This window comes from Talaromyces proteolyticus (assembly GCF_021365285.1).
Source record: "Talaromyces proteolyticus strain PMI_201 chromosome Unknown BGW36scaffold_8, whole genome shotgun sequence".
In the NCBI taxonomy this organism is placed as follows: Eukaryota; Fungi; Ascomycota; class Eurotiomycetes; order Eurotiales; family Trichocomaceae; genus Talaromyces; species Talaromyces proteolyticus.
Window position 1 is genome coordinate 1,310,136 of NW_025764284.1, and position 19,309 is coordinate 1,329,444.

The window sequence follows — 19,309 nt, forward strand, 5'->3', positions numbered from 1 at the left end:
GTTGAAATGAGGAATTTACGGTTCCTTTTCGCCGAAGAGCAGGTTGTTGACGACTCTGATTCCGCGCTCCCACTCTCCTGACCTTATGAGAAACATCTCGCTATCGATACCGTGCTCTGCACCTACAAGTTCTTCGTACCGAATCCTAGCGCCTGGATTCTGGCGCTTTAACAAGTCAACAAACTTCCGGGAACCATCAATCGGCACTTCCGAGTCCGCGGTGCCGTGATGAATCCAGATGAAAGGCAGGGTCGGTGCTAGGGATGCGTCGTCCTCTAATCTTTCGATGGGGAAGAGCTCTCGGTCATGTCCGAAAAAATAGAGGTAACGGCCGTGCTGCATGAGAGCTATCGAAAGACTTTGGCGGCTGAACTCTCTCATGGTCGGGTTAGCCCCGTCTGGTGATTGCTGCAAATGTTCGCTGATAAGAGTTTCTGGGTACTGTGGATACGCGCCTATCTGCTTCTGCCCAGCTTGGCTGAAGTGAGGATGTCTCATATCAACCATAGGATAACTAGCAATGACAGCGCGGATTTCCGTCGGGTGACTGAGCGCCAGTTGTAAAGCTAGATAGCCTCCTGAAAGTCATACCGTGGCATTAGTAAGGTAGATAGCAGGCAAAAAAAAGCGAGTGCATCAATAAGTATAGCATGTACGAACCAGCGCTCTCCCCTGATACCACAATCTTTTGGAGATCGACTCGGCTTGCACCAGTGGTCATGCTCTCGACCGTCCGGTTCAGACTTTGTCGGATCCAGATCCACATATCCTTCATATCTTCATGAATGTCAAGCCCGTTGCTTTCGGGAAGCAGTCGATAATCAGGCGAGACCAAGATGATATCATTTTGGATCGTATGACTGAAGATGCGTGGCGGAATTATGTCCAGGTTGTTTCTCGCTCCAGTTACAAGGAAACCACCATGAAGATGAATGTGAACTGCATGAAGGTTTCTAGATAAATGCTTTGGTATCATCACATCCAGAAAAATGGGAGCGCCGCCATCAATCTCCTTGTATGGTACGGTTTTGACGAAAAAGCTTTCTAATAACATTTTAACTGATAAGAGAAAATGTAGCTGTGTACTAAGGCTGGTTTTTAACTGGGAGACGAAATGAGCAAAGGCCTGACGGTGGTGGCTTTACTGGCTTAGGGGACAGTCATGTACTAGCAGCATCTTCATGGTAACAGAAAAACATATGTACTTGACCTTGAGATGACCAGGACCTACCGTAGCAGGGAGCAAATAAGCCGTGTTACATATCGGCTTTTGAGGCGCATTAGATACTAAAAGCGGAAAATTCCTCGTCGCGCGACGCCTTCCGCTTTTGTAATTTCTAGGGGCATAACCAACTCATTAAAATTGGATCAAAGAAGCCTGATTCAGTAGCCGCTGACCAATGTCCTCTTTTGCTAGTGAATCCAGTTATATTTAATCTTCTCATTTTCAATTATCAACAACAATGGCCCAGCAATCAACCTTTCCTATCCCATTTCAAAGTTTCCTAAATAGTTGATCTTCCAAGATGACAGAGAGCAAAGTACATCCTCTAACAGGACTTTCTTCTGCGGAGATCAAGAGAGCCGCTGCCATTCTCCAAAATATCTACCACAAAAATGATGGTGTACTAGAAAAACTGCGGTTTCAGCATATCACCTTGCAAGAACCACCAAAGGAGCTGCTAATGTTGTATCTTGACGCTGAATGTGCCGGCGTAGAAGCTTCTGAAAGGCCCTTCGTTCCCCGACTTGCCGAGATTACATATCGAGAGCCTGATGGCCCGACTTACATGAAAACCGTGGTTAGTCTTGATACCGACACTGAAGTGAGTACGATTCGGAGCCAGCAAGGACAACATGGGGGTCTTGACAGGTAATAGGCGCTCCCTGAAACTGACATCCGTCCCACTCTAACCAAAAGAAAACGAACAGGGCTGAAGTAATAGAAACCAACATTAAGATACTAACGGATCCGGATGTGCGTCGCGAGATAGCGAAGTTCAACCTACCCGAAAATGTTACGGTCCAGTGCGATACGTGGCCGTATGGCAGTGACAATTCTTCTGAGCCAGACCATCCAAAATTGATACAATGTATTTTGTACGCTCGCGCTTCTCATAACCATCCGGAAAGCAATCAGTACTCGTTCCCCCTTCCCATATCACCTGTGTATGACCCTTTCCAGAAAAAGCTTGTTCGGATCGACCCTATAGCCACTGGGGGTAAAGAGGATGGCCTGGCGTATAGAACAGTCCCAGCCGATGTAGCACTAGCTCATTGTACCGAGAATGAGTACTTTGCAGAGCTGCAGAAGACGCCGCAGCGGAAGGACCTGAAGCCGCTGCTAATCGTGCAACCAGAGGGAGTGAGTTTCGATGTGCAAGACGGTAGCTTGGTATCATGGCAGAAATGGAGTTTTCGTGTCGGTTTCAATTGGCGAGAGGGAATGACCGTCCACGATGTCCGATATGATGGTCGCAAGGTTTTCTATCGGCTGAGTTTGAGTGAGATGACAGTTCCATATTCTGGTAGGCGTTGTTCCCTCGGTTTAGTCTATGATGATTCCCTATATCGTTAACTTCCATATCTTTGTGCAGATCCTCGTTCTCCACTTCACCGTCGCCAGGCTTTCGATCTGGGCGATGCAGGGGCTGGTTCGTGCGCCAATCAGTTAGCCTTAGGCTGTGATTGCTTAGGTTCAATTCACTACTTTGATTCCTGGCTCAGTGATGATCAAGGTAACCCAGTTCATGCGAAAAATGTAATTTGTTTACATGAACAGGTAGGTAATTGAGTGCATAGCTACTAGAGTGTAGCTGACTATGAATCCTAGGATGGCGGGATAGGATGGAAACATACCAATCCACGTACAGATGTTGCTGCGGTAACCCGAAAGAGGGTTCTAATCTTACAAAGCATCATCACTGTTGGTAATTATGAATATATCTTTGCGTGGCAGTTCCAGCAGAGCGGAACGGTCGAGTTTGACACTAGAGCAACCGGAATCCTGGCCACCAGCCTCATTGATGCGGGCAAGACCAGCTACTGGGGAAACGTTGTCTCGCCAGGGGTGCTCGCCACAAATCACCAGCATCTGTTCTGTCTCCGGATCGATCCTATGATTGATGGTTCCAACAACAGCTTCATTCAGGAGGAGGCAGTCAGTTTGCCCATGGACGGCGACAATCCACACGGCAATGCGTGGAAGATCCGAAAAACGCCATTAGAGCGAAGCGGGTTTGCAGATGCTGCTCCTCTCCAGGGCCGCATTTTCAAGATAGTGAACGAGAAGCAGCTCAATCCGATCTCTGGAAACCCAGTGGGTTTCAAGCTTGTTCCTCAACCGTCGCAGCTGCTCCTTGCTGATCCAATGTCCAGTGTCCATAAGCGGGCACGATTTGCTGAGCATCACCTATGGGTAACCAAGTATCGAGACGGCGATCTTTGGGCAGGCGGTTTGTGGACAAACCAAAGCTTAAACGAAATCGATGGTGTGGCTGACTATGCAGCTCGGAACGAGAATGTTCGCAATGAAGATATTGTGATCTGGCACACCTATGGTCTGACACATCATCCGAGGGTAGAAGACTATCCGGTAATGCCAGTGGAGGCAATTTCCGTCTCATTACACCCGGCCGACTTTTTCGACAAGAATCCTGCATCGGACGTCCCTGTATCGACACAGTCTGCGAACAGCAGCGTTTTGGTTCCGTTGCTTAATAAGGACTGTTGCGTCTCTGACTCTTCTCCATGACGTCCGCTGTACCTCTCTATAGGTACAATGGAACCTCTTCCAGTGACATTTTTTGAACAATGCTGTTTAGCAATCTCGTCGAATCAGCCTGCTGTGGTCCTTTTAAGTAGCCGATAACAATTAAATTCAAAATTCAGACTGATTCTTTTGTATGTGTGTGTGTGTGTGTGTGTGTCTTATTTCGAATGGGGACAAGGGAAAATCAAGAAGACTAACTACATGTCCATCGATTCCCAATCATTGCAATTCTTCAAAGCAGGGTGAATAGCCAAGAATATGTAAAAGCCCATCTTAAACAGAGCTCGCGTATTTTTCCCTTAAATACATTGGTGTTGATTATTGATTATTGATATATCAATATAGACTTGTTTCTGAGACGAAAGCAGTCTGACTTGCAGAGTACGAACAAGTGCAAATAAAGGTAATGGAATATCGAGAGATATTATTTGGTAGGAGAGCAAGTATTCCTGCACTCAGGGAAGATCGTAAGATCGTAAACTACGTTTGACTGGCTAGGGATATATTGACCTCCTACATCATTCGGACTCCCACAAACTTCAAGTTCTCGACCAACGGGCCTGCAGTGACCTCTGATTGAAGCACTGACCAAACTCCATCTCTATCTCCTCTTATGGGAGCCCTTTCCCCGTTACTTTACAGGGAGCAGGAACGGAATGAGATATTTCGGCTTTCACTCTTGCCTTTATTTAGGGTTGGCGTAACAATTAGTTTAGAGCTTAAAATATCTATTATTGGCAAAACTAACCTCACATTTTTAATGATGGCCAAGGCCTCGAAGGCTTGGCAGAAGTGCACGCAAATTGTAACGCTTAAAATAGGACAGCAGACCAGCAGGTCGACAAAGGATCATTAATTACGGAGCATTACGGTGTAGTTATCAGTCGGTGGTGAGGATTGGATCTAGATCTGGTAGAGCCCTGAATCGAGAACGGTGACAAAATAGCCAACGGGAATCACCGGCGTGGCATTTGAATGTGTATGTGTTCTCTTGATAAAGGCAACGTTTCTATGTACAAGTTGAACAGTTGCCTTAGCTAATGATCGAATCCTGGCGCATATTTTAATGAAGTTGATCGGGGCCTGGGGTATTGAAGTAAAAGAATTGAATAGTGAGTAGTATACACAGAAACGCTATATCATTAACAAACAGAAAATAAGGCCCTCCAGCGCCAGTACATCTATGCAATAATATTATCCAATGTCATAGCATTGACAATCTCTATAAACCCAAATATATGCATCGAAATGAATATTGATGTTTGAATGTAGTCACTTTATGTGTTTTTTATTTCTTCTCTTCGGGAAACCCGGACAGCACGTTCAAGGAGCGTCTCACGACATCTCTTCGCTTGCTAGGAGCATTCCAGCCAAAAGACCCAGTTTCTTGAGATGGATACAGGCCGCCTGTTGGTAATAATGTGACCGAAGAGGACGGGATTCTCGGTATTGAGTTGGATGTATAAGAAGGAACTACAACTGCAGAAGAAGTAGCTGAGGTCGGCGGTGGGGTCGGGACTGCCGATGACGAAGGTCGCGTCGTTGTTGACGGCACTGGAATATGTGTTGAGCTAGCAGAAGTTGTTGATGTAGACGATGGCGTAGATGTAGATGTAGATGTAGATGTAGATGTAGATGTAGATGTAGATGTAGATGTAGATGTAGATGTAGTTGTAGTTGTAAAGGTGGCTGTTGGTACAGTGGGTAGTGATGTTGGTGTAGTTGTCGTGGTACTCGCCCCAGACAAACTGGATGCGGTTACTGTCACCGTGACAACGCTCTGAGGCTTAGCAGTAGGTTGCACAACAGAAACTGCTGTGCTTGTTACATCAACTGTGGCTGTTGCCACGACTTCTGTGACTGTTGTCGTTTCTGATGCCGTCGCTGTCGCTGTTGCGCCGCTATCGACATTGACAACAGAGTAAGTTGCTCTTCGTGGCTCAATGGTGGCAGGTCGTTGCTGTTGTGCGACAGGAAGTGCCATGACTGAGAGTAGCACAGCGGCTGGTGCCGCAAGGAAGGCGTATGCTTTCAGAACAACCATGTTGATATAAATTGATGTAGAAGAGTTAAGAGGGGTGTTTTTGGTTCAATGCGTCAAAGGCTGCGTGAATTCTTGCAGTATCGGGGTCATAAAATCGTTAGACGTCTAGAATCATTGTATCGACATTGTTTTCAGGATCAAGAGAAATTCACATTGTTCTCTGTAAATTTCCACTTTTATAAAGATATACCGCCATGAAATGTACTAAAATGTATATATCGGATGGCGGGGTGGCGCGCAGGCTTGACCAAATTAGGTATATAGTGGGTCCAGCAGGTGGCTGGGACACACTTTTGCAAGCTTCCATTGGCTGAGATATCCCAGCCACGCGGATTAAACAGCATCGGAGCCAATCAGCGTATATTATTTTCCCAAAGCTAATCGCAAGCCATCAAACCTTGTGATATTGTATGACTCGATCAGCGTTTCGACGATGTTTGGATGTCCCCTAATTCTAGATTTCGAGAGTCTAGACCTCGGCCTTCTTGTATGAGACTTTGGTCTAAATACAATAGGGCTAGCTGGTGATCCTTCTTATACAATTGGCTCGATTAAGTTTCTACCCAGCAAATGAAGGGGAATATTCTGGGTTGGAATGCCTTATTCCGTATCAAAAGCTAGATTACGATATTTTACAGGTACACACACGATTCCCCTTCTTATGTCAATCAATGAAACATGGCCAAATCTTCCACTCGAAGCAAACCACATCCCATGCCTGCAGCCGCCCAGCCAGCACAGGATTGATTTGGATTCCATTCGAGACAAAAAACCTGCTGTTCTTCGTCGTATATCGTAATAGTCATGATCCCGTTCACAATCTTCCCGTCACCATGAGTTGCGCGGTTCAGACTCAAGCTTTCTACTTCGATGTTTTCGGTGAATCGACTAGTGTTAGGGGTATGCCAGTCCTTGCTCTTGGCCCACTCGTGCAGGAACCATCGGGCATGGTAATGTGGTTCTTTTGCATGCATGAGCCTACGAAGAGGATTCATCACAAACACCGAGCCCTCAGTAGAGCCTACCATGGCTGATGGGTGCCAGCGGCTCCCAGTTGCAATAGCTGAAATGGAGCTTGGAAGTCTTCCGACCAAGGTGGTGGTATAGAATCGCCGTACAGTCAGACCACGGAGGAAATCATTCTCGTCACTGGAGACAAATGCTTGCAAATGAGGATAGTATGAGATGTGGGTTGTGCCCATCCGCTGTCTCTGGGTGTCGACCATATCCTTGGTAGGGTCGATAAGGGACGTAAGGCGGGTATTCCCGTCCATCGAAACAGTCGATATGATATGCGGATGTTGTGGGTACGCCGTATCCATATTGGTAATATAAGTAGAGTGTATTGGGGCGTAAATATATGGAATCGGTTCTCGGTCTCCTTGAGAGGCATCATATGTTAGAATATTGTAGACAGCAACCGATCCGTTGGCACATGCAACGACTATGTCCGTAGGAGATAGCCACGCCATACAGGTGGAGATAGTTGGAGATGGTATTGCAGTGAATGCCGCAGACTTCACGTAGACTAGCACACATCTTGTCAGAATGAGCAAAAAATAACACTCGGTAATACATACGATACTCTGTTTTTTCTGAATCGCAGCTTATCTTCACGTCGAATATCCTGGTGCGGCCATCCGAAAACACGCAAGCTAATAATCCCAAGTTGTGCGCGTCTTCATTGCGGCTTTTGCGTGGTATTGGACACCAATTGATCTTTCTAATATGACCAAATTCCATGCATAGCACTAGTCTCAATTTTGGCTTCCTTTCAACATCCAGCGTCTTTGTTATTTTTTCTTCACGCTCTTCGGCATCAAACGACCAGATTTGTATAGCACCAGGGTAGGGTGGCGAAGGAGAGAACGCCGAGGAAATAGCCGGCGGTGCCAACGAAGTATACTTCTTTTCCTGGTCGGAATTGATAGGGACCGACACTGCCAAATATTGTGTCGAGCCATGCTGATTAGGCGCCCATGACAAAGCTTGGATTTTGCCAGACAAGTTCAAAATCCACCCATAACGATTCTTTCGACGCTTTCCCTGCGTAGGAGTCTCTGAAATCACTGCATCTTCTGTTGGTTCTCTTTTCAAAGACTTTTTGGGGCCTTTCTTTTTAGCCGTCTCCTTGTGGGTCGTTTTATGAGTCTCGTCTCGGTTTTTCCAGCAGTCCCCGAAATTAAAACTTTCACAATTGTGCAGATAAACAGTGGATAACTCATCGCCTCGTCCAAATATAACCTTGTGGGTGTCCTTCTCTGGGTGACAGAGAAACCTCTGGCGAGCTTCTGCTTCGCCTATATTCTCAACAAACTGCCTTTCCTTAAATCTAACTCCAAGGTTGTCACTGTGATACCAGTCCCACGCGCTTGTTGCTTCTCGCTCCATGTCCGCTACATACACCCCATGAGTGCTGCCTGGGCCATAAGTAGTCGAGGTCAGTTCTTTATCTAGAGTTGTCCTCGAAGGGAAGGTCGAATCAATCCCTGAAGACCAACGTGTTCTGGTGCTGACTAGTGCGAGAAGATCGCGATTGTCCAGGCCAAAAGTCAGTTTGAGATGCATTGACTTGCTGACATGCTCTGACGGATTGTAGACGCCACGACTATGGGTTTCCTGTGACTGAAAACGAACAGTTCCGTCCATTTTTCTATCACGATAACGGCTACCACGATTGAAAGTAGATTTAGGCGTAGTTGCAAGTTGAACCTGGTCTTCCTCGATATCTTCCACGCCACTTTCACGACTCTGGACATCCTCATGATTTTGGATTCCCTCATCTTCCTCTTCAATCTCATCTTCATCCTCCTCTTCGTTCAGCTCCGCTTGGTTAGCCGCATACTCATCAAATTCATCGTCTGATTCATCACGCTTGCGCTTCTTAGCTTTTCCTTTTCCTTTGTAAACAATCGACTGCTCAATATCTTCCTCGTCTTCAGATTCTTCAAGTCCAATAGCTTGGAATGGATCATCTGTATAGCTCTTCCGTGCACCGGAACGGCGGCTAGACCTACGTGTTGACATCCTTCTCGAGTTCGGCAATAGCTATCAATTTAAGGATCATGGTGCACGCATGTATATGCACTGCATATCAGTTGGTCAGTGTCTTCTTGGCCAAGGAATCGAGCCAAACCGTAAGTAGGCAGTATTAAAATCCTTTATAGCCCCACTGGAATGAAAACAACCCCGGCCGTGGATGGGTGCGGGGGCTTGAGAAGGAGAGTGCGAGGAATGGAATCGTGATGCAAAGAGATGTGGATGAGGTTAAGTGTATTTGCATTTCCGTAATTTACAGAATGTCTACTTGGGCTTCCTCCGCATTAAGCGTAACTTTTGAAATATTATTACGAGATGCTCTCCCTTCCGTAATGCTTCACGTTATTCTACCTATCGCTAGTTTCGAGGGCTATTATAATGTGAAGTTAAAGATATAAAATGTAAATTGTATCCTAAGTTCAAAGCTCTACCGATGTGTATATCCCATCCCTCTCCTCCACCAATCCAACACGCCTCGATCCTTCATCAGCGCGCCGAATTCCTTAATAGTGTCAACCTCTCGCAGTCCAGGATCGGTCAAGATAGCACTACTCTTTGCATATCCCTCATCCGACTGCGGACCAGGTTTTGCCACCAACTGATAGTCTTTGTATCTCAATTTATGCACAGTATTGACCCAGGCATTCACGTCTTCTTCGCGTCCACTTTCAACGTACATTACCCCAGGAGAACTCCCTGTTCGAAGAAGGACGTAGCAATTATACGCATCGGCAGCCTTCTTCAATGCGGATATTTTCTTACGGGAGGTTATATGATGGGTGCGGATGAGAGCATTGAAGAGCATCCCCTGAAGCGAGCGCGGGCAGTTTGTTCTAGCCGACGTGATTCGATCGCTGTAAAATCGGACGGGAGACGCAAGCCCATAAATAGCAAGTATGAGGTCCCAGCGATTATAAATAATTTGACGGTTTGGTGTTGTGTCGACGATGCGAAAGTAGGCGAAGATGTGAATAACGGCAAGGCGGTGGACGATGTGGTCGAACAACGTCGGCGGGACCTATTTGTTAATGCTGCATCATAAGTCCAGAAAATGGCGTTTTCCCCCCCTTCGCGGACTGAGGGTGGAAAGCGAGGAGAAATGGTGCTGCAGAGCAGGTGGAAGAAGCGAAGTCGAAATGGATTTCCCTTGCCGCCAGCCAGCCTCGCTTGCGGCGTCTAACAGGCACAGTGCCCGCTTTTGTCTCCAGCGGTACTTCGACCAGCCAGCGGCCAGGACGAGCAAACCCGCGTCAAGGCAAATCATCCGTTTGATCTCATCTCCGTCCACCACCAAACCCATCCGCCTGGCTTTACTACAACAGGAGGTCGACTTCAACCCTGATACTCCCTCCCTTGCACCACCCAGTCACCTGATTATCATCACTGAGCATTCATTCACTCGACATCTGCCCTCATCGCAGCCTGCTCCCAACTGCAGCCCACCCGCCGCCCTCGAACTTCCCCTCCTTCCATCTCCGACCCTTTGGACTCTTCTGGCCGGCGTCTTGCGAAATTGCTTCGGTTTCCCTGCAGGCTCGTTCGTCGGTCGGCTTTAGACTTTGGATAGGACTGCGAGCTTTTCATTTCGAGCTCTGGGCTTCTTCATGTCCCTTGCCATACTTCCATTCTAGCCCGCCCGGCCATTATATCAATAAGGCATGCCCGCCGCCTTTTACCGTCCCAGCTACTGTTTATCCTCAAAATAATTGTTTCTAGTTTGGAGACGAATCCAAGAACACCGGATACTGTGTTTGTGAAACCCACGCCTCGAGTTGCGTGAGAGCTTTTCCTCCGAGAGCGGTAATAGGACCAACCCTGAACCATGGCGCCTCCAGTGAACCGTAAGAAGGCAAAGAGAAGGCAGAAGCAAGCCGCTCGTCTTGTCACTGAGCAACATTCTCATAACGGAAACTCGTCTACAGAACTGTCAGAACCACCCCACCATACGAGCAAGGACCTTTCTGATGTTGATGACGCGGATCTTTACGACCACGATGACATCGAAGATGAGGAAGATGATATTACGGCGCCAATTACAAATGGCGGGGAAGTAGCACAGAACGCGAAGTCGAAAAAGAAGAAGAAGTCTAAGGCCCGCTCTGCTTCGAAGAATTTAAATGATGACGACCCGATCTCGCCGACTGATCCGTCCGCATCGATAAATCAACCACCAACTTCATTTCCTCCGATGCCGAAGAATCACTCAAAGGAACGTATTTGGAATACATCAACACAAGAGGAACGCGAGAATATCAAGAAGTTCTGGCTTGAGCTCGGCGAAGATGAACGAAGGGCGTTGGTTAAGGTGGAAAAAGATGCAGTGCTGAAGAAGATGAAGGAACAGCAAAAGCATTCGTGTAGCTGCACTGTATGCGGGAGAAAACGCACTGCCATTGAGGAAGAACTTGAGGTGCTGTACGACGCATACTACGAAGAGCTCGAACAATACGCGAACAACAACCAAGGCGCTTTTCAGAATGGTTCTATTGTACCTCCGCCAAGGCTAATGCATCACAACATCCATCCTCTTGATCGACATAGGCATGTCCACCACCACCACCATCATCATCACTCGCACCATGACCATGACCACGACCATGACCATGACCACGACCACGACCACGACCACGACCACATCCACGACCACGACCATCACCATCACCATCACCACCCATCCCATGGCAGAGTTCATGAATTGCCGGAAGATGAGGATGATTTGGAGGATGATTACGACGAAGAGGATGACGATGAGCCTTATAGCGATGACGAGCTTGACGACGATGAGAGTCGTAGTGAGCGAGCAGACTTTTTCGCCTTTGGGAATAGCCTAACGGTAAAAGGTAAGACTGAACATTGTAATGGCTGATATGCAACCATATTTAGGGGAATGATTGGCTAACATCTGCGCAGACGGTATCCTGACAGTGGCAGATGACCTCCTAAAGAATGATGGAAAACATTTCATTGACATGATGGAGCAATTAGCGGAACGTCGGATGCAACGTGAAGAAGATACACAATACGGTATGGCAGCTGCACATCAAGCTTTACACGCAGGCCATAACCATGGACCTCTAGACGAAGAAGAATACGAAGACGACGAAGAAGATGATGGCGCCTACGCGAGCGAGGAAGACGAAGACTTTGAAGATGACGACATGGTTTGTTTGCCTGGTATCCATATTGTGTAAAATATACGTTGACACTCGCTTTTTTAGGATACAATGACCGAAGAACAGCGCATGGAAGAAGGGAGGCGCATGTTTCAAATATTCGCCGCACGAATGTTCGAGCAACGAGTGCTTACCGCTTATCGAGAAAAGGTCGCTCAGCAACGGCAGGAGCTGCTCCTTCAAGAATTGTTAGAAGAACAAACACTGACTGAACAACGAAACGCGAAGAAAGCTCGCGAGGCTCAAAAGAAAAAGGATAAGAAGAAACTGCAGAAACAAGCCCGAGAGGAAGAGAAGGCTCAGCGTGAGGCGAAGAAAGCGGCCGAAGAAGCAGCCGCCCGTGCCCTCGAGGAGAAAAAACTTGAGGAGCAAAGACGGAAAAAGGAGGAATTGCGAAAGAAAAAGGAGGCGGAAAGGAAATTGCAGGAAGAAGAACGTCTGCGTAAAGAAGCAGAGAAACAGAAACGAATACAAGAGGAACGTGAGCGTCAAGCTGAAGCGGAGCGAAAGCAACGCGAGCAAAAGGAGCGCGAACGTAAAAAGCGTGAGGAGGCTAAAAGAAAAGAGCGTGACGAGCGAGAGGCCAAGGAAAAGGAGCTACGGGAGAAGAAGGCCAAACAGGAGCACGATCGTAAACTTCGAGAAGAACAGTCGAAACGCGATTCTGAGCCTGGTACGAAGTCGGACCAGCTTGCTAAAGAACGTTCACAGTCTCAGCCTTCATCACAACCTGTTTTTACAGGGCCAAAGCGAACGTCTCAATCCGGCCCTGGCATAATCGCTATGCCCCCCGGCTTACAACACCCGCAGGGTGCAACGGTTGCAAACTCTCCCCATTTTCAGGTTGCAACACCGATCGTCCCCAAGGCACCTACTCCTGCTCGTCCTCGTCAACCCTCACAGCAAGGATCACATGCGTCATCGCCTCGTTCTCAAGCCGCCAGCAGCACAGAACCGCTCACGTCAATCTCTCCTCAAACAGTACCTTTATCGCAGTCTTCCGGAACTCCAACCAGTTCATCGGGAAAACTTGGACTTTCACAACAACCTGTTCTTCATCATCCACAGCCTTCAGCCCCTCTATCGCCATTAGGAGGTGCTGGCAGGTCACATCCCTTGGGCTATCCCGGTATCAACGGACTGCCATCTCATCCTCCTCCGGGAATGGCCGGCGTAGTACCTCGGCCAATTGGAAACGAGAACCTCCCACTATATCCCCCTCCGTCGGTCCCTGTTGGTAGTCAATACAGAGGGTTTTCTGGGCCAAACGGTGTGCTCCTGCCTCCAGGTATTAGTGCTGGTCGTTCAATGCCAGGTCCAGGTCGAGGGTTTCCCGTAGACCCAGGGCATAACTTGGCATTTAGCGGCCAACCCCCTGTTCCTGGTGTGTTGTCTGCTGCTCAGCCTGTGGGACGACCTCAAGGGCACTCACGTCAGGCCTCCGCTTCATTTGAAAGGTCGCCGTTAGAAGGCCAGCCAATGAATGCTCCGATTTCCCGACCGACACCGATTAAGCGGCCTTCAAGTCCTCAGAAAGTCGATGGGAAGACCAATCATTCCGAGGTAGATGACTTAAGTGCTCAGCTAGGGAGTAGTGCTCTTCTTGATGATTCAGATATACCATTTGCCACGAACCTGTCACAGTCTCTACCGGGCCCTCCAGTACCAGGTGGTTTCGGTTTGCCTCGCTCCAGCTTTGGCGCCTCCCCCTTGTTTCCAGATCCTCTAAGCCGTATGTGCCATTACTTCCATTACTCTACAATACATGTTTGCTAACTTCAATGCCAGCACCGAAACAACCGGGATTTTCTGGGCCAGGAAGCACATGGGGTGCTCAAAGCCCGTTCGGTGTGCCCTTTCAGACGTCATGGACCACTGGATCTGGTTAGTTGTTCTTTTATCCTTTCGAGCACGAACGAACACGTTCTGACACTTCTCTAGGTGGGGGTTGGCCTAATCGTGCCTTTGGAGCCGGTGGTAATCACCGCACCCATACATCCCGCCCTGTGGCGGTTCGACTGATGGTCATTCAAGCGATCAAGAGTCTAAATTCGATGAGTCCTTCGAAATCTGCCCCTGGTTTCCACGAAGTCAGTCGCCTTCTTCAACAGGTGGAGCAACTCAAGGCTCCTAATGAGCCATCGATTTCTCTGAATGAAATGCTTGATATCTGCGACACGGAAGGAAACCCCCAAAATGGAGGTGGATCTTTCATTGTCAAAGAGGACGAAAAGCAGAACCGTTATGTCAAATTCGAGCCGGATAACAATAGCCCTCTGCCTAGTCATCGAGGCGGCTTTGTCCCTGGCGACATCGGTAGTCCAGTGCCTGGAAGCAGCATACCTGCCATATTTGGTGGGATTGGGCCAGCCCCTGGTGTTAGGCAGTTCTCGCCTCCCACAAGCTTCTAGACCTATTTCATTCTATCTTTCATTTCACGAGTGAATTCGATTTCACCAAAAGCATGCAGGCGTGGTGTCCCACGTCTGTCTTGATTATTCTGGATTTCGGGCTCCGCTCGCATTATCTTATCTTCATTTTCGTTTTCGCCCGTGGATACTCCCTCTTCATCATTTTGTTTTGAGGCTTTGCGGAACAATCGCATGTTACGGGCTCGTCTTACGTTTCATGCAGCATGCCACCAATGGTGTGGAGTTTCTTTCTATCAAAGGTTATTGTTTTGAGTGGGATTATTTTGTGGACGCCTGGTTTTGCAAATTTGTTTCCTTCTCCCCAAGTCCATCCTGCCATGTTGGGAGCTTGCGGTATTCTGTACTGTACGTAGTTTTGAAATTGCCAGCTTGTCGGTATGACAGATGGCAGATTGCCAATGACGAACCCATGGAGCAGGTTTTCGGACCTCTCGTCACCTCCAATTTTTGCATATCTCATCAGTAATAAGTACTACGAAATTAAGGGCATTATTATAGGGAAAAAACAGACATGCAGTGTCGTCCTTCCGTCCGGGTGGGCTGTCTCCATTTTAGCGCAGGCAGCGCTTAGTGGCTGGGCTGTTGTCCGCCGTCATAACGGTCGACGGCGACACCACAAGCTCGTGCTCCTTCCACCACTCCACGAGGCGATCCTGCTCTCAGCTCAAGTGCAACCCCCTCGTTTCATCTATGTCTCTGCGGAGCCAGTGATAGGGGAATCAAAGAGTGACTGGCTGCATTGTCCTCTGTCATCGTCGTCCCTGTTCCGTTTGGTTCCTGCTGAACCACCCAACGTCATGTCTACCACGCCAACTCCCCCGAGGACCAGGGCCGCCTTCTCGAAGAGGCCCTGGGAGTAGTGCGACAGCAGTCGCATATGATGCGGAAATGCCTTGAAAGCCCCGGAAAACTCATGGATGCCCTCAAATGCGCGTATGTCGCCCCCTCCATACCTGTTCGCAATGGCTAGGCAGCCATTGCCACGCTCCAATGTCGCATGCACATTACTCACCTCTCAACCCAATGGCTAGGTCTACCTTTGTATCAGAGCTCCGAACTTCCAGTCTAGGTCCCAAGCAGTACTACGAGCTGTACATGGCCGTGTTCGATGCTCTGCGCCATCTTTCGGTCTACCTGCGAGAGAGTCATCCGGTCAATCACCTAGCCGACTTGTATGAGCTTGTGCAATATGCCGGGAACATTATTCCCCGACTGTATCTTATGATTACAGTAGGTACTGTCTATATGGCAATTGAAGACGCCCCAGTGAAGGAGATCATGAAGGACATGATGGAGATGAGTCGAGGCGTTCAACACCCTGTGCGCGGATTGTTCTTGAGATATTATCTATCTGGCCAGGCAAGAGACTATCTACCGGAAGGGAAAGGAGACGGCCCAGAAGGAAACATCCAAGACTCCGTCAACTTTATTTTGACCAACTTCGTGGAGATGAATAAGCTATGGGTTCGGCTACAGCACCAAGGACATTCTCGTGAACGCGAGAGGCGAACACAAGAGCGACGGGAGCTGGAGCTGCTGGTCGGAAGCAATATTGTTCGCTTGAGTCAGCTAGTAGACTTGGAGGCCTACAAATCCACAATTTTGCCCCCTTTACTGGAGCAAGTGGTTCAATGCCGCGATGTCCTGGCGCAAGAGTATTTACTTGAAGGTAAGGTCGTTCCGCCTTTCTCAAATATGCTAGATGCTCATTCTCTGCAGTGATTACGAAGGTCTTCCCCGATGAGTATCACCTCCATACTTTGGACTTGCTGCTCTCTAGCATTGCTCGATTGAATCCACATGTCGACATGAAAAAGATCGTCATTGGCCTTATGGACCGTCTATCTTCGTATGCTGTGAGAGATGCGGACCAAGCTGACGATCCTGTGAAAAAGAAGGAGCACGAAGAAGAAGCAGTGGCTGAATTGCTGGAGCAATTCAAACTCTCGGAGGGAAAGAAGGCTGAAGAAACCACGACAGAGCAAAGACGAGAAAACGGTGCCAAGCCCGAAGAAGAAGAAAACAAACAATCAGAGGAAACAGAAACAAATGGACTGAAGCTGACAACCGATATCAAACTTTACGAAATATTCTACGAACAAGTTGTGAATTTGATTAAGACAAGGGGTCTGCCGATTCAAGACACGATCGCCTTACTGGTATCTTTAGCAAATCTCGCTCTGTGAGTTTCTCGTACACACTTTGAATACTACATTGGCACTAATTTATAGTAGAAATATCTATCCTGAACGACTACAATATGTTGATCAGGTTTTAGAATATGCCACCCAGAAGACAGCGGAACATGCGGATCAGGCGGATCTACACTCTGCGCCGGCTCAGCAGAACCTTTTGAACCTCCTTCTCGCACCACTGAACTCATATGTATCTATTTTCACAGCCCTCGCATTGCCCCATTACATCTCCCTCCTCACTTCACAAACCTACCCAACCCGACGAGCTGTTGCAACCGAAGTCATTCGCACGCTGCTTAGCAACAAGACAGCTATTTCGAATTCAGATAACTTGGACCGCGTTCTTCAAGTCCTCAAAGTATTAATCAAGGAAGGCGTCCCTCATCCTGCAGGCTTCCCTGGGGTTCATCCGCAGCGACGTGGAGAGACCGACGAGACCATTGAGGAGCAGGGCTGGTTGGCGAGACTGGTGCATCTCATCCAGGGTCCTGATAATGACACGCAACTTAAGGTATGGTCATCTTCTTCGTTTTACATTCACGTACTAAAGGTGTTATCCAGCTCTTGCAAGCTACTAGAACCGCATACTCGGATGGAAACGAGCGTATAAGGTATACGACGCCAGCTATTGTCACGTCATCGTTGAAATTAGCACGAAAGCTCAAAGCTCGCGAACATTATGAGGACAATTGGCAGTCTCAATCATCGACATTACATCGATTTATGCATCAATGCATTAGCAATCTATACCAGAGAGTCAACACTCCTGGCTGTGCCGACCTATCGCTGCGCCTTTTCGTGATGTGCGGCGAAGTAGCCGATCAAACAGGATTCGAAGAAGTCAGTTACGAGTTTTTCGCTCAAGCATTCACCATCTACGAAGACGCTATCAGCGATTCTCGAGCGCAATTCCAGGCAGTGTGCATTATTGCCAGCGCTCTTCATAATTCACGTGGCTTTTCAAAGGAAAACTACGACACTCTCATCACCAAAGCTGCCTTACATGGAAGCAAGCTTCTGAAGAAGCCAGATCAATGTCGCGCTGTTTACTTGGCCAGTCACTTATGGTGGGTAGTGGAGAATTCGCAAAGGGAGGAAGATCCAAAGAATGTATGTACAATCACTCAGTCTTTACAAGAACGAATCGGCTAATGAGTACCCAGCTATACCGCGATGGCAAACGCGTTCTTGAGTGCCTACAACGTGCTCTGCGCGTCGCCGATGCCTGCATGGACACTGCTGTGTCAGTGGAGCTTTTCGTTGAGATACTCAATCGATATGTCTATTATTTCGACCAGCAGAATGAAACTGTGACCACCAAGTATCTGAATGGGCTTATCGAGCTGATTCATTCTAATCTACAGACCAATGACGGGGAGGAAAACCCAAGCCTCGAGAATCCAAAACGTCACTTTCAGCGCACTCTTGACTACATCCGGACGAGAGACTACGAGGGCGTTGTGACGGAGGCAAGGCAGTAGGGTGTTTCAAATTCAATGTGTAATAGCTTTCATGTCACGAATCTACTCGATATCCTTTTTTTAACTCCTTTGTTATTTCCTTCCTGTAAAGATTACAGTCTAACGTTTGCAACCAATACGGATGTCGTCAAGTAGATAGAGCGGTAGCATAATCTAGTTGGAATCCTAGAGCTATTCTAGAGATGTCAGCATGGGTTGATTTGAAACTCTGTAGACGTTTCAGACGTCCATGCGCCCCAACATCTAATTATATTGGGGTCGTTACATATGGGAGTGGATAACAAGAACCTGTAATTAGACGATCCTGATTGGCAGGAAACATATTTTCGGCTTTCTTCCTTTTTCCCCTTTCTTTTTCTCTTCTACCGGTCCATTTCCTTAATGACATGCGGCGTGTCTTTATCGACGCCGAACGTAACAGCACATTATGTAGATTCCTGTCGATGGGGTCAGATTCAGCATGCACGTTCCTGGCAGATAAAATAAGCAGCAGCAGCAGAAATAGTAGAGATTATTCTTGGCCATCGATAGGGCTACATAACTAATTGTCTCGTACAGCCTGCTTATTGGACAATGCACAAGGAAGGCGCCTGAGGCCTACCACGGCGTTCCCGAGCATGTAGTGTGCAGTGCCGCAGCCCGCAGCCAAGCCTCAACACCAGGAAAGCTGACAAGCTGGGCGCCTCTCCTCCCTCCCTATGATTCACGACACGACACGACACGACACGACAATTGACTATCGACCATCGTCCCATGCTATCAGACCCCTCGTCCGTTCTCGGTCCCAGCAAACCCACTTACAGGGCGTGCTGCATGATTGTCTCACCCCAGTCCCCACTGTGATTGCTTTCCTTGCACCAGCCCAGCGAGCGAGCGCTTCAGCTGAAGAGATTCATTATTCCTGCGCTGAGCATCGCATTGCATCTATCTCGAGGACTGCACGCCAATTACTCACTTCTTTCCGACCTCGTGCCGCTGTATAAAACGAGGTTATTCCCCGTTCTTCGCTGAACGATCATTCATCTGTCGACAGTCGACTGCCATGGCTCAGCAACCAACGGACAATGTTATTCGCAGGTAGGTTTCAGGGAAGCCAGAGGGTTCAATAAAAGGACTACATGATTAGAAAGCGGCGGGGGCTTGTTTATGCTAGATCCGGCAATGAGTGTTGAC

The 19,309-nt window shown here is 48.1% G+C and overlaps 8 protein-coding genes across 8 annotated transcripts; 4 read left to right on the forward strand and 4 right to left on the reverse strand.

Annotated features, from left to right (window-relative positions):
- Window positions 1–15: 15 nt before the first annotated feature.
- On the reverse strand, window positions 16–1,054 carry BGW36DRAFT_429215 (Alpha/Beta hydrolase protein; the record flags this gene model as incomplete). The annotated part of the gene is made up of 2 exons (XM_046220657.1): window positions 16–578; window positions 661–1,054. The coding sequence occupies 2 exons, from the start codon at window positions 1,052–1,054 to the stop codon at window positions 16–18; spliced, it is 957 nt and encodes a 318-aa protein (XP_046070479.1).
- A 472-nt stretch (window positions 1,055–1,526) lies between these two features.
- BGW36DRAFT_398589 (copper amine oxidase) lies at window positions 1,527–3,810 on the forward strand (the record flags this gene model as incomplete). Its single annotated transcript, XM_046218428.1, has 5 exons — window positions 1,527–1,873; window positions 1,933–2,528; window positions 2,598–2,782; window positions 2,834–3,711; window positions 3,777–3,810. The coding sequence occupies 5 exons, from the start codon at window positions 1,527–1,529 to the stop codon at window positions 3,808–3,810; spliced, it is 2,040 nt and encodes a 679-aa protein (XP_046070480.1).
- A 1,250-nt stretch (window positions 3,811–5,060) lies between these two features.
- BGW36DRAFT_429217 (uncharacterized protein) lies at window positions 5,061–5,816 on the reverse strand (the record flags this gene model as incomplete). Its single annotated transcript, XM_046220658.1, has 1 exon — window positions 5,061–5,816. The coding sequence occupies one exon, from the start codon at window positions 5,814–5,816 to the stop codon at window positions 5,061–5,063; it is 756 nt and encodes a 251-aa protein (XP_046070481.1).
- A 545-nt stretch (window positions 5,817–6,361) lies between these two features.
- On the reverse strand, window positions 6,362–9,061 carry BGW36DRAFT_382506 (uncharacterized protein). The gene is made up of 2 exons (XM_046216548.1): window positions 7,397–9,061; window positions 6,362–7,344 (listed from the first exon to the last, which is right to left on the reverse strand). The coding sequence occupies exons 1-2, from the start codon at window positions 8,841–8,843 to the stop codon at window positions 6,485–6,487; spliced, it is 2,307 nt and encodes a 768-aa protein (XP_046070482.1). The 5' UTR covers window positions 8,844–9,061; the 3' UTR covers window positions 6,362–6,484.
- Window positions 9,062–9,282: 221 nt separating this feature from the next.
- Window positions 9,283–9,660, reverse strand: BGW36DRAFT_429219 (uncharacterized protein; the record flags this gene model as incomplete). The annotated part of the gene is made up of 1 exon (XM_046220659.1): window positions 9,283–9,660. The coding sequence occupies one exon, from the start codon at window positions 9,658–9,660 to the stop codon at window positions 9,283–9,285; it is 378 nt and encodes a 125-aa protein (XP_046070483.1).
- Window positions 9,661–10,677: 1,017 nt separating this feature from the next.
- On the forward strand, window positions 10,678–14,439 carry BGW36DRAFT_361040 (salt tolerance down-regulator-domain-containing protein; the record flags this gene model as incomplete). The annotated part of the gene is made up of 5 exons (XM_046214241.1): window positions 10,678–11,695; window positions 11,766–12,016; window positions 12,074–13,760; window positions 13,817–13,912; window positions 13,970–14,439. The coding sequence occupies 5 exons, from the start codon at window positions 10,678–10,680 to the stop codon at window positions 14,437–14,439; spliced, it is 3,522 nt and encodes a 1,173-aa protein (XP_046070484.1).
- A 532-nt stretch (window positions 14,440–14,971) lies between these two features.
- BGW36DRAFT_382511 (uncharacterized protein) lies at window positions 14,972–15,514 on the forward strand (the record flags this gene model as incomplete). The annotated part of the gene is made up of 2 exons (XM_046216549.1): window positions 14,972–14,995; window positions 15,284–15,514. The coding sequence occupies 2 exons, from the start codon at window positions 14,972–14,974 to the stop codon at window positions 15,428–15,430; spliced, it is 171 nt and encodes a 56-aa protein (XP_046070485.1). The 3' UTR covers window positions 15,431–15,514.
- On the forward strand, window positions 15,484–18,136 carry BGW36DRAFT_361041 (vacuolar sorting protein 35; the record flags this gene model as incomplete). Its single annotated transcript, XM_046214242.1, has 5 exons — window positions 15,484–16,129; window positions 16,180–16,642; window positions 16,692–17,166; window positions 17,217–17,765; window positions 17,819–18,136. The coding sequence occupies 5 exons, from the start codon at window positions 15,484–15,486 to the stop codon at window positions 18,134–18,136; spliced, it is 2,451 nt and encodes an 816-aa protein (XP_046070486.1).
- Between the last annotated feature and the right edge of the window lie 1,173 nt (window positions 18,137–19,309).